General features: G+C 51.3%; 2 protein-coding genes across 2 annotated transcripts in view; one reads left to right on the top strand and one right to left on the bottom strand.

The window, feature by feature from the left end:
* Window positions 1-3,526: 3,526 nt before the first annotated feature.
* On the bottom strand, window positions 3,527-9,049 carry RDH8 (retinol dehydrogenase 8). Its single transcript, XM_060006602.1, has 6 exons — window positions 8,947-9,049; window positions 6,389-6,550; window positions 5,570-5,749; window positions 4,247-4,340; window positions 3,852-4,035; window positions 3,527-3,742 (listed from the first exon to the last, which is right to left on the bottom strand). The coding sequence occupies exons 1-6, from the start codon at window positions 9,047-9,049 to the stop codon at window positions 3,527-3,529; spliced, it is 939 nt and encodes a 312-aa protein (XP_059862585.1).
* Window positions 9,050-10,709: 1,660 nt separating this feature from the next.
* The window catches only part of COL5A3 (collagen type V alpha 3 chain), a 38,696-nt gene continuing 37,768 nt past the window's right edge, over window positions 10,710-11,637 (top strand). The window contains exon 1 of the mRNA XM_060007678.1: window positions 10,710-10,850. Coding sequence (XP_059863661.1) covers window positions 10,763-10,850 — 88 coding nt within the window. The 5' untranslated portion in view covers window positions 10,710-10,762. The remainder of the gene's footprint in view (window positions 10,851-11,637) is intronic.

Genomic DNA, 11,637 nt, shown 5'->3' with positions numbered 1-11,637 from the left:
AAATCCTGTGCATCTGCAGAGTGGAATCAGGGTCACATGCTCACCCTCTAGCTGCAAGAGAAGCTGGGAGAGAAGGCCTGGTGTTTTCTTGCACTAAGAGTCTATACGTAGGGGGTTTGGAATACTGTACGCGCCATGTGCAAATAAATATCGAGTTCAGCTTCACTCATGGTGGGTATGATGGCTTTTTCTTCTTGGTAAGGAGGTAAATGTGTCTTTTAAAATAAATTATTTAAAGGAATTTTTAAAATACTTTTTCAAATTTAATTTTTATTTTTTATTGGAGTATAGTTGATGTACAATGTTGTGTTAGTTTCAGGTGTATAACAAAGTGATTCAGTTATGCATATACATGTAACCATTCCTTTTCAGATACTTTTCCCATATAGGTTATTACAGAATATTGAGTAGAGTTCTAAAGGATTTTTTTTTTTAAAAAACAAGAGAATGCTGGACATAAAATTCAGGACAGTGGAGACCTTTGGGGTGAGGCAGACAGTGAATATCGATAATGTTCTAATGGTAGAGTCTGATGGTGGGCTAGTGTGTATGCATTTTGCTCCTCTGCTCTGTCAAGTGCATATGTTACATCAGTCAGCACCTTGGATGGAAAGAGACAGCACACTCACAGTGGGTAATTTGGGAAGTGATGAAGACAGGAACAATGGTTAAGGGAAGGGTCGGGGGTAAGGAGACGTGCCGCCCTGCTGGCAACCGTGGGGTCCCATCACCATCTTTAGTTGAAAGGGGCAAAAGGAGGGAGTAGTTCTCAGAAACTGGAGCTGGGGCTGAGATAGAGGGATGCCGCGAATCCACAGTGACCTGCATGGAAGGAGCGTGAGGGACAAACACCGTGGCCTTTCCCCTCCCACTGGCAGAACCCAACGTAACCCGAAGCCAAAGGTGGAGGAAATTGATTGATGTAATCCTGGGGTGAGCCTCCTGGGTAAAGACCTCTTGCACGTGTGCATTTCATCTATTCTTTTAAAAAATTAATTTAATTTAAAAATTGACACAGGGAACTCTACTCAATACTCTGTAATGACCTACATGGGAAAAGAATCTAAAAAAGAGTGGATATATGTATATGTATAACCGAATCACTTTGCTGTACACCTGAAACTAACACAACGTTGTAAATCAACTATACTCCAAAAAATTAATTAAAAAATCAATATTCAGGTCATGTGAAATAGAATGACTGGGATAGACTCCAAAAAAATAAAAAAATAAAAATTGAGATATCATTCATACACCATAAAATTTGCCCGGTTTAAATGCACAATTCAGTGGTTTTTGGTGGATTCATAAACTTGTACTACCATCACCACTATCTACTTTCATATATTCTTTTTCAGGTATTACAACATTGCTTCAAAAGTCCAGTATGGGATAGGGGAAGGGAGGAGTTGATTTGAAAAATTATTAAATAGCCCCCATTATCTCTGCAGTGACTCAAAGAGACCTCTTCTGAGGGTCCTGGACTCAGTTTCTCTTTTCTTAGAAAAGATCACAAGAGATCCCTAAAGACCAGCATAGACTGAGTTGGACAGCCCCAGACTTGATTCCTGCCCCTTCCCCTCTGCCCCTGGCAAATGGGGATGTTCTGAGTGGCTTCATCTCATAAAACTGCAGAGCAAACATAAATTAAAAAACTTTGCCCAGAGCTTGGCATTCTAAGGTTTGAACACAAACCACAACAAAAACTGCAAGTGAAAGGAAACAGTCCAGAGGACTTTCGTTTCAGCACTGTTATTGCTAACCCTGCTTGGTAGAAGATGACATCAGGGAAGTCACCTGCCTGGGGCCACCCACTGAATGAGAAGAAGAGCCAGCATTTATGCCCAGAGTCCATTCACTTCCGAATTCTCAAGAGGAGGGCCAAGAAATTTAGGGACACTGTCTCAGGGGTTCAGATGAGACCCCTATTGATTTAAATTTTTAAAAATTGGGCTAAAATACACAGAACACAAAATTGACCATCTTCACCATTTTTAGGTGTACAGTTCATTAGTGACAAGTACCTTCACATTGTTGTGTAACTGTCACCACCATCCATCTCCAAGAACTCTTTATCTTGCAAAATTGAAACTCTGTCCCCATTAAACACTAACTCCCTGTTCCTCCCTCCCCCAGCCCCTGACACCCACCATTCTACTTTGCCTCTATGAATTTGACTCCTCTAGGGACATCATATAAGTGGAATCATACAGTATTTGTCCGTTTTGTGTCTGGCTCCTTTCACTCAGCACAATGTCCTCAAAGTTCATCCATGTTGTAGCATGTGTCAGAATCTCCTTCCTTTTTTTTTTTTTTTTTTTGGTACGCGAGGCTCTCGCTGTTGTGACCTCTCCCGTTGCAGAGCACAGGCTCCGGACACGCAGGCTCAGCGGCCATGGCTCACAGGGCCAGCCGCTCCGTGGCATGTGGGATCTTCCCGGACCGGGGCACGAGCCCGTGTCCCCTGCATCGGCAGGCGGACTCTCAACCACTGCGCCACCAGGGAAGCCCAGAAACTCCTTCCTTTTTAAGGCTGAATAAATATTCCATTGTATGGGTGGATCACATTTTGTTTATCCAGTAACCCGTTGATGGACATTTGGGTTGCTTCCACCTTTTGCCTATTGTGGACAAGGCTGCTCTGAACATGGGTATACAAATATCTCTTCAAGACCCTGTTTTCAATTGTTTCAGGTAATATCCAGGAATGGAATTGCTGAGTCATATGATAAATCTATTTCACTGTTTGAGGAACTGCCGTACTGTTTTCCATAGTGGCAGTACCATTTTATATTCTCACCAACAGTGCACAGGGTTCCAATTTCTCTACATTCTTGTGAACACTTGTTATTTTCTGGGCAATTTTTTTTTTGATGTAGCCATGCTAATAGGTGTGAGATAGACCCTATTGCTTTTTAATTTTTTATTTAGATGTAAGAAATTGAACTTTATTAAATACAGTGATTGCTAGTGGTTACAAATATATATTTTGTGAAGACATATACATACATTGCTGGTGTATGCACAAACACATTTTACTGATGGAGTATGTGACCAGAAAAGTCTGGAGACCCCTTAGTGAAACCAGCTTTGGCTGTGTGTATAGGCGGGGAGGAGGGATGGTGATGTTTGGATCATCCCAGAATCCACAGACCGAAGATAGCAAAGTCCAGAGGTTGACTGAGGCAGTCTATCTCATCCTTCAAGGTCCAGCAACAATGCCCCCTCCTCCAGGAAGCCTCCCTTGCCTTCCCAGACACAACTCCAGCTCTCTGATCTGGGCTCCTCAGCCCAGGGTTCCAGAGTCCCAGGGTCCCCTCTCTCTGCCCCAGCCCTGACCGCAGAGGGGTCTGTGTCTAGAGGCTGAGGGCTCTCTGGGGTCCCAGCAATGCCCAGGCACAGAATGGGTCAAGCAGAGTTTGCTAAATGAATGAATGAATGAGTGGATAGTCTGTATGGCCTGAGATGGATGTGAACCAAACAGGCTTGGCTGTTCAGGGGTGAGGAGGGTTGGGTGAGGCTCTGCTCACCGGGGCCACACTGGGGTACGGAAGCAGCTGCAGGCGAGACATCGAAGGCCAAGGTTGAGGAGGCGTGGCCAGCGGAAGAGCAGGCGATGGGAGGTTTGCACATACAGGCTGCCGGAGGGGTCCATGGCTTTGAGGGCGGTCAGCGGAGTGTAGCGGGCGTTGGTCTGTCTGCGCAGGGGTGGTCTGGCTGAGCCGATGACCTTGACAATTACCTGCGGGGTAGAGCCCTGAGCTTTGGGACCCAAGGAGAGGGGGTTTCTGTAGGGAGGGGCCCCCTCACATACCTGAGCCATGTCCTGGGCCTCTGGGCCCCCCACTCACCTTGGCCACATCCTGTGGGCTCTGTCCCACAGAGTGAAAGAGCTCCCTGGAGGCCGGGAGGTACAAATCCCGAAAGTAGCTCAGGGTGTCAGCGTCAGTGCCTGGGAACTCGGCTGTGGAAACCTGCTCCAGGAGCTTCCCTTCAAATTCGGTGGCCACCGGGCCCGGCTCCACCAGGGAGATGCTGGGAACAGGGGTAGGGGGAGAGGGTCTTGAGCCCCTACACACTCGCTGCCCCATTTTACCCATCACTGCGCATCTCTCCTCTTCACCCCCCTGCTTCTCCCATCATTGTTTCAGGCCTCCTTGCTCCCCCATCTGCTCGCTACTCCCCTTCCCTTGTCTGTCCCATCACTGCCGTCATTCCCCTGTCACTGTCCAAGTGCCCGCCTCACAAGATGTTGAACTGAAGCAGCTGGACAGCCAGACTCTCGAAGAATCCCTCCATGGCGAACTTGGAGGCCGCATAGACTTCATTGAACACAACACCTGAGAGGATTACAGGAAGGTGGGCTCTTTGGGGGTCTGGGTGATGGGCTTTGTGGGTCCAGAGGGATGGGGTCTTGGGAGATAGAGCAAAGAGGATTTAAGGATCACAGCAAATCTGGGGTCAAGCTGATGGGTGTATGTGATGGGAGCATATGGGGTCAGGATGAGGTTGTCTTGGGGTGCCAGGTCCCATCTCTTCCTGGCAGTGTTCCATCCACCCTCAGCCCAGGGAACTCTCCTATTTCCCTCTATCCTCTAAACCCTTGGGCCACTTGGGCATAGGATGCTCAGGGTCCCCAAGGGCAAGCACCATTCAGCAGGATCTTTACTGGTCCCTGTTGAGCAGTGAATGTGTCCCCCTCCCTTCCAAGATCAGGAGATTCAGCTGGAAGAGAGGCTGAAGGGATGGGGCTGAGTAAATGCAGTTTTTCTGTGATAGGGTAACAAGTAGGGTGGATTCCTTAGGGGACTGCTGGGGAGGGGGGCAGATCCGAGGAAATTTCCAGGGAAAGGAAGGGAGTCTAGAGAGGTTCAAGGAGAAAGGGCCCGGAAGAAAGGATGGCAAGTAGATGGCCTCCATAGTAGGCCCATAGCAGACATCATTAGTCGATCACTGCTCTTTTTCCTGCAGAACCGCAGAGTCCCAAATCCAGACATCTCTGGAGCCTGGTGGGAGGTGTTTGGCAAGAAGGAGCCTCAGGAGGAGTGCTGATGGTTCCTCTGAGTTTTGTGGGATGGTTGGAAGAAATTTTTGGAGGTTTCCAGAAGTGGGGTTGAAAATGGATGTGGATGGCCTTTGGCAGCATCTATACCACCCCTGTCTACTCCTGTACCATGGTAGACATAGTTAATCTATCCCAGAACTTTTTTTTTTTTTTTTTTTTTTTGCGGTATGTGGGCCTCTCACTGTTGTGGCCTCTCCCGTTGCGGAGCACAGGCTCCGAATGCGCAGGCTCAGCGGCCATGGCTCACGGGCCCAGCCGCTCCACGGCATGTGGGATCTTCACGGACCCGGGCACGAACCCGTGTCCCCTGCATCGGCAGGTGGACTCTCAACCACTGCACCACCAGGGAAGCCCCTATCCCAGAACTTTTTCCTTCTGAGCTGCAGAATGCTTCTCAGTGCAGGCATATTGAGGGAATATGAGCTAAAACCTAGTTGACATCCTTCCAGCCGGGGGAGGGTCAGATGCTGGGAGGATTCCCAGGGGTGCATCCCCAGGGCTCACCTTGCAGCCCCATGACACTGCTGACCACCACGATGTGGCCCTGTCGTCTCCTCTTCATGCCAGGAAGTACAGCTTTGACCAGACGGACGGCCCCGAAAAAGTTGGTATCAAAGACGTTCTGCATGGCAGCTAGGCTGAGCCCCTCCAAGGGCCCCACCAGGCCCACTCCAGCATTATTCACTAAGGGGGTAGGGCTGAGGGTTATTTTGAAGTCCCCCAACCCTTCTAGTGTCACTCCCCCAGGGACACTCCCTAAATTACCCCACCCCTCCCCCACTCCAATTTCAGGGCTAATCCAAGGTATCTTGGGCGGACAAATATGTAGCATTGATAATCTTTAAATATAGTTCAGCATTTGTTATAGGGGACTCTGAGCCCTGGGTGGGGAAGAGGGCTGCTGGGTACAGCCTCTACTTTAATGCATGAGCAATTCAGCTCTGACCCCAAATTGCATCAAGACAGCCACACCCTCCTTAGAAGACCGTTTAGGGACCATGAGTTGCTTCTTCATCATGCTCCTTTCCCACAATGACTCATCAAATTAGTTTTCCCAACCACATATGGTTTTCTCCATATGTGAGAATTTCTATTTGATAAAATCCACCCTATCCCCAGGTCTCAGTATATTTCCTATATCTCTAATAAACTGAATGGTATCCTGGGCTCTTAGCCAACTGATCTACCCCTTCTCTCCAGGGTCAGAGGTTATTAGGGAAACAAGAGAGTTAGTGCCCAGACACTGGAAAGAACTTGCTGTGATGAGGATCTATGCTTAGGCCAGGGAGGGGGCGAGTGACCCCAGGGGATGCTCAGACTCACCCAACACGTCCACTTCTCCTCCCTGGATGCAGCTGAGACACTGGGCCACTGACTCATCACTGCACACGTCCAGCTGGGCCACGGTGAGGGTCTGACCCAGAGCCTCCCCAGCAGCTGCCTCCAGTGTCCCCTTCTTTCCCAGGTCCCTCATGGTGGCCACCACTGGGGACAGAGAACAGAGTTGGAGCAGGCACTAGGTTCCTTTACCCTGTGTGTGGACTTACATGTTCCTGTGATAGTTTGCATGAGTAGTCACAGAGGAATGGAGACCCACAGATTTATACACCTACATTTGCCATACAGCCACAAATGCACACTTGTGTACAGATATTTGTCTATACTTCCATCCATCCATCCACTCATCTAGCAAACATTTATTGAGCATCTACTACACCCTAGGCACTATTCTAGGTGCTGAGGCTATTGCATGAAATAAGATCAAGTCCCTGCCTTCACAGAATTCAAAACCAGTAGGTAAGACAATAAAATAAATACAGAACAGATGGCTTGAGAAAAGAAATGCATGCACACCTAAAGTCAACATAGGTGCAGATATGCACATGCAAGTATGGATAGCCCCATTTACATCGTCAACGTAGGTTCCAATTTATTGAACACCTACTATATGCCAGATAATATGCTAAACACATTTCTAAACACTAACTCTAATCCTTGCAAGAATCCTATGATCAGGTCACTGACTTATTTTCCAAAGATGGCCTCAACATCTTTTATCACACATGCTGTTCTAGAACCTAGCTGCTCACCCATCAGCCCATGAAATCTGATTCCTCTCCCCTTGAACCTTGTGGCTAGCTGGGAATCAATAGACGATGGGAAAGGTAACCCTGTGTGGCTTTTGAGATTAGGAGGGAAAAGATGTTGCAGTTTCTGCTTTGCTTGCTGGAATACTCACTCTTGTAGGCTTCAGCCACCCTATAGGAGCCCAGCTGTCCTGAGGCCACCATGCTGGGAAGAAGCCCAAGCTGAGCCCAGATAGAAAGACCACATGTTCCAGTCTCCTCTGTGAGCCTTTGACCCTGAGCCCAAAGCGCCCAGCTGAGCCCTTCCAAATTCATGACCCTTGTAAACCACGAGACATAGACAATTGCAGCTGTTTCACGCCATACATTTTGGCGTACAGCTGTGTACGCCATACACCCCATGCATTTTGGGGTGACTTGCTTTTAGCGATAGGAATCAGAACACGTAGGCAATATTATTATCCCCATTAACACACTGAGGCTCAACACAGTGAGGTTTCTTGCCTGCTCCAACCCCTAGCAGGTGTGAGAACTGAGATTTCAACCTGGGTTCGTCTGAGTGCTGAGCTCACGCACCTGTACACATGTTTGCACCCGCCACCCCCCCCAACGCCTGCACCCACAATCACACACACATTTGCATGTTGTCTGTGAGCCCATGTAATTCGCAGGTGCTGCACACATGAATGGGACCACGTTCATCTACATATGGTGACAAGCATGGGCCCGGGGGCTGGGCTACCTGAGTTCAGATCCAGACTCTGCCAAGTTCCAGCTTGGGCAAGGACCTTTGGCAGTCGGTGCCTCAGTTTCCTCATTTCTAAGATGGGGCAAATGATAGTGTCCACCTTATCGGGGTGATGTGGGGATTAAATGACTTTCTAATATGCAAAACACTTAGATGGAAGCCTGGCACATTGCAAACAGTCAATAAACATCACCCTTCAGCAGTGTTAGACACTCATCTGCCAGCCCACAGGGGCACACGCTGCACAATTCCCTCTCTGCACACTGGCACCCAGACTGTCACACCCGAAGCTGTGCACGTCTCTAAGACAGAGGGTGGAGGGCTGGGAGAAGCAACTCTGCCAACTGGGGCAATGCCCTCACGCCTCCATCCTCCTCTTAAGTAATGGCCCTTTGCTTACTTCGACTCCAGTGTGCACTGGGTCAGAGGTTCCCATGGGTGGGGTGAAGATTGGGGCTATTGATCCCAGAGTGGCAGGGGGCCGAGTCTCTAGACCTAGAGCCCCCTCCTCCTTAAACCCTCAAGGTCAGGGTCACTTAAGAGGCTTATCTTGGAGCGTTAATCTGAGAATGAGTGGGGGTGGGGACTCTTAGGGAATGACTAAGTGAAACCTCAGAAAAGCCCTCTCCAGCCAGCCCTTCTAAAAAATAAATATCACCCACACCCACCCCACTGGCTTTATTTTGCTTCTGACCACTTATCTGCACTAGCCACCTAATACGATTTAAAAATCTGTTTATTGTTTGTCCTCCCTCACCTCCCCCACTACATCACTACCTAGAACAGAGATTTTTGTCTATTCTGTTCGCAGCCGTGTTTCTAGCACCTAGAATCTGGCACCCAATGGGTGCATTAGAAATATTCTTTGGATGAGGGGATGATTCACAAGCGGAGGTGGGAAGGGGGCCTCCGTGTGTCCTGGGTCCTCCCCAAGCCCCCAAATGCAGTCGAAGTCATGGACTAGTGGAACTAGTGCTGGGAGAGCTAAGGGTCTTGGGAAGCCATGCCCACTCCTGTCCTTCCCAGCCTCACCCTGGTCCCCTTACCCTGGTAGCGCTGCCTGGGGTCACGAGCCAGCTGCACTGCGAGCTCCAGGCCAATTCCCGAGGAGCATCCTGAGATCAGTACAGTCCGGGGTGCGTCGGCCATGTTGATCCCTTTCTGGACGCGTGACCTCTGCTGGCCGGCACCTGACTCCCGCCACCCATCCTCTGCTCATCTGTCCCCTCCTAAGCACACCCCACCTGCAGGATGAATGGGCCCTGGGAGCCCTCAATTATGAACTGACTTTGGGCAGGCAGCTGGGGGGAATCCCTTCACTTCAATATAGTGCCTTCCTTTTATCTGTCAAAAATGTCCTCTCGCTGCTACACTCAAAACTGGGTGCTTTTGTTACGATGATAAATTATCCAGGGCTGGGGGGAGTTTCAGACAGTGTGGGGAATAAGTGGAGGTGTTCTCTTGCTGTCTCTACTCTGGGCAAAGAATCTGTGATTGGAGAGAGGTGACCGAGAGTGTGGTCCCGTTCAAAGAGAATGGGCAGAAATGTCAGAAGGTGCGATAGACTATATAGGAAGAACTTCCCAACAGACCAAGGCAGGGCACGAACTTTATGAGCGTTTTAGCCAGAAAAGTCTTAGTCTCTGATGTCCCTGGAGAGAAAGGAGGAGCAGCTTGGGGAGATTCCCTCTCCTCCCCCTTCTCAGGGCCCCCCTCCCCCTCAGGCCAGATGGGGCCCCACCCCCTCCTCCCTAAGGACACAGAGTCTCTTTGTCTGAGGAGCCAGAGGCTGGGAGGGAGACACTGCCGGCTTCTCCCTCTTGGCCTCGGGGCGGGGGAAGTGGGCAGTTCAGGGCCCGGGATATGCCCCTTGGGTTCCTCCCTGCGGAAACTCCTTCAGATCCAGCATGTCTGTGCTTGTTCAATCGCACAGACAGCTCCACCTGACCTGACCCGCTGGGGCCTCCTCACATGGGGGCGGGGGTGTCCCAGTGGGGTGAGGGGGGGTTCCGCCTCACCCCAGGAATGGCAGGGGTCCACCCCTCCCTGTGGCAGTGCCCTGCTTAGGGTAGGGCCATACTCCCTGATTTAATGGGCCATGTGTGAGAATGGAGCTGGGGCCTCCATCTGGGGCCTGAGTCAGGGAGAAGAGGGCTAGGGATGGAGGTGGGAGCCTTTATTTGAAGATTAAGAGTTTGGGGGAAAGAAAGAACTGTGTCTTGGAATCTGTGGTGAGGGTTTGGGGGTGGGGCTAGGGACCCCATTTTGGAATCTGGGGTGGAGTTTGAGGCGGGGTGAAGATCCCTTATTTAGGGACCTGCAGGGAAAGTATGGAGTGAGGTCGGTACCTCTTATTGTGGGACCAGGCAGGTGGGTGAGAATTTGGCATCAGAATTTGGGGGCCTGGCTGAGACAGAAAGGATCTGGTATAAAGCTGTACCCCTAATTCCAGGGCCTGGATGGAGGCTGAAGGTTAGGAGGCCTGTTAGGAGAAAAGGGTTTGGGCTAAGGCTGGGACCCCGGATTCTAAGGGTGGGTGGGAGTGACCCTCCTCCGACCCTGTGGGGTGAGGCAAGAAGGGCCCAGCTCCCGGCCCACGGCTCCACCCCTAGCTGGGCAATCAGAGCTCAGCACAAACTTTCCCAATTCCACCCACCAGCTGTCAGCTACCCCCCCCCCCTTTCCGCGAGCTCCGCCTGGCCCGGAGCTGGAGCGCAGGGCGAGGCCAGGGCGGGGTCTCGGGCAGTCTCCTGTGGATCCCGAGTGGAGCCGGCCGCCGCGAGAGTGCCCTGAGCCCGTGGAGTCGCCGCGCCCCGCAGCCGCCCAGGCTGGTCCCCCGCCTTGAGTGTGGGTCCCGTGGGAATGGGGAGTCGCTGGGCCCTGGGCCAGCCGCGGGCCGGCCTCTGCCTGCTCCTGGTGTCTCTGCAGCTTCTCCCCCGGACGCAGGCCGGTGAGCCGGGAGGGAGAAAATAGGACCCGGAGTGCAGGATCCATCGAGGCCCCCAAAGACGGCGTGGAGTCGGGAGTCGGGGGCGTGCATGGGGGTCGTGCACGTTGCCCGTGGCTACGGTGTGGTGTTGCGGGGCGAGTGTCTGACTCTGGGCGGTTTGTGAGTGTGACAGCTTGGTGGGGGGGGGGGGGTCAGGGAAACGTATGACCATGTTTCCTGGTGGGTGCGTGGCAATGAATGCAATTTATAGGTATACATGTGTGTAACAATATGCATGCGGCCATTTGGAGTGGAACTGTGTGTGTTGGGTGTGGGAGATGACGATGACTGTACACCTGGGTGATGGGATATGGCCTCTGGGCGAGTATGTGATTGAGTTGTGGGTAGGGGAGTGTGTCTGTGTGGGGGGCTGATTTTGAGAATAACCGTGTGTGTGTTATGCGTGTGATTGTGTGTCTCTGGGTGACCCTCTGAGGACTGTGGTTGTGGTTTGGGAAGCTAAATACTTGCCCATGAGGATGAGTCCCAGGGGGATGGGGGATGGTGAGCGGGGACTAGTAGGGAAGAGGGTTGATCTGGGATTCAGAGTTCCCTTTGCGTCTCCCCAGATAGCTTCACCTTATTCCCCCTCTTTCCCCTCTGCCCCTAATTAGCGCGCGCCCACCTCCTTTCCCCGCCATCTTTGCCCCTTTCCCCCCTCCCCTCACTCCCCTGAGCCGGGATCAGCACCATGGACAGGGCCTCGGGAGGGCCTTGGTGAGGGGCGAGGCGGGGCGGGGCGCGGGGC

This window comes from Delphinus delphis, chromosome 3 (genome assembly GCF_949987515.2).
Source record: "Delphinus delphis chromosome 3, mDelDel1.2, whole genome shotgun sequence".
Lineage (NCBI taxonomy): Eukaryota > Metazoa > Chordata > Mammalia > Artiodactyla > Delphinidae > Delphinus > Delphinus delphis.
The sequence above is the reverse complement of the archived record's forward strand: the minus strand, read 5'-3'. Positions and strand labels throughout refer to the sequence as shown.

Excerpts from the sequence above, each read along its gene's own strand:
- RDH8 (XM_060006602.1), bottom strand. The coding sequence starts at position 9,049 with ATGGCCGACGCACCCCGGACTGTACTGATCTCAGGATGCTCCTCGGGA. Across the intron at positions 6,551-8,946 it reads CCCCAGGCAGCGCTACCAGG|TGGTGGCCACCATGAGGGAC; the intron begins GTAAGGGGACCA and ends CTCTGTCCCCAG. Across the intron at positions 4,341-5,569 it reads CAGTGTCATGGGGCTGCAAG|GTGTTGTGTTCAATGAAGTC; the intron begins GTGAGCCCTGGG and ends TAATCCTCTCAG.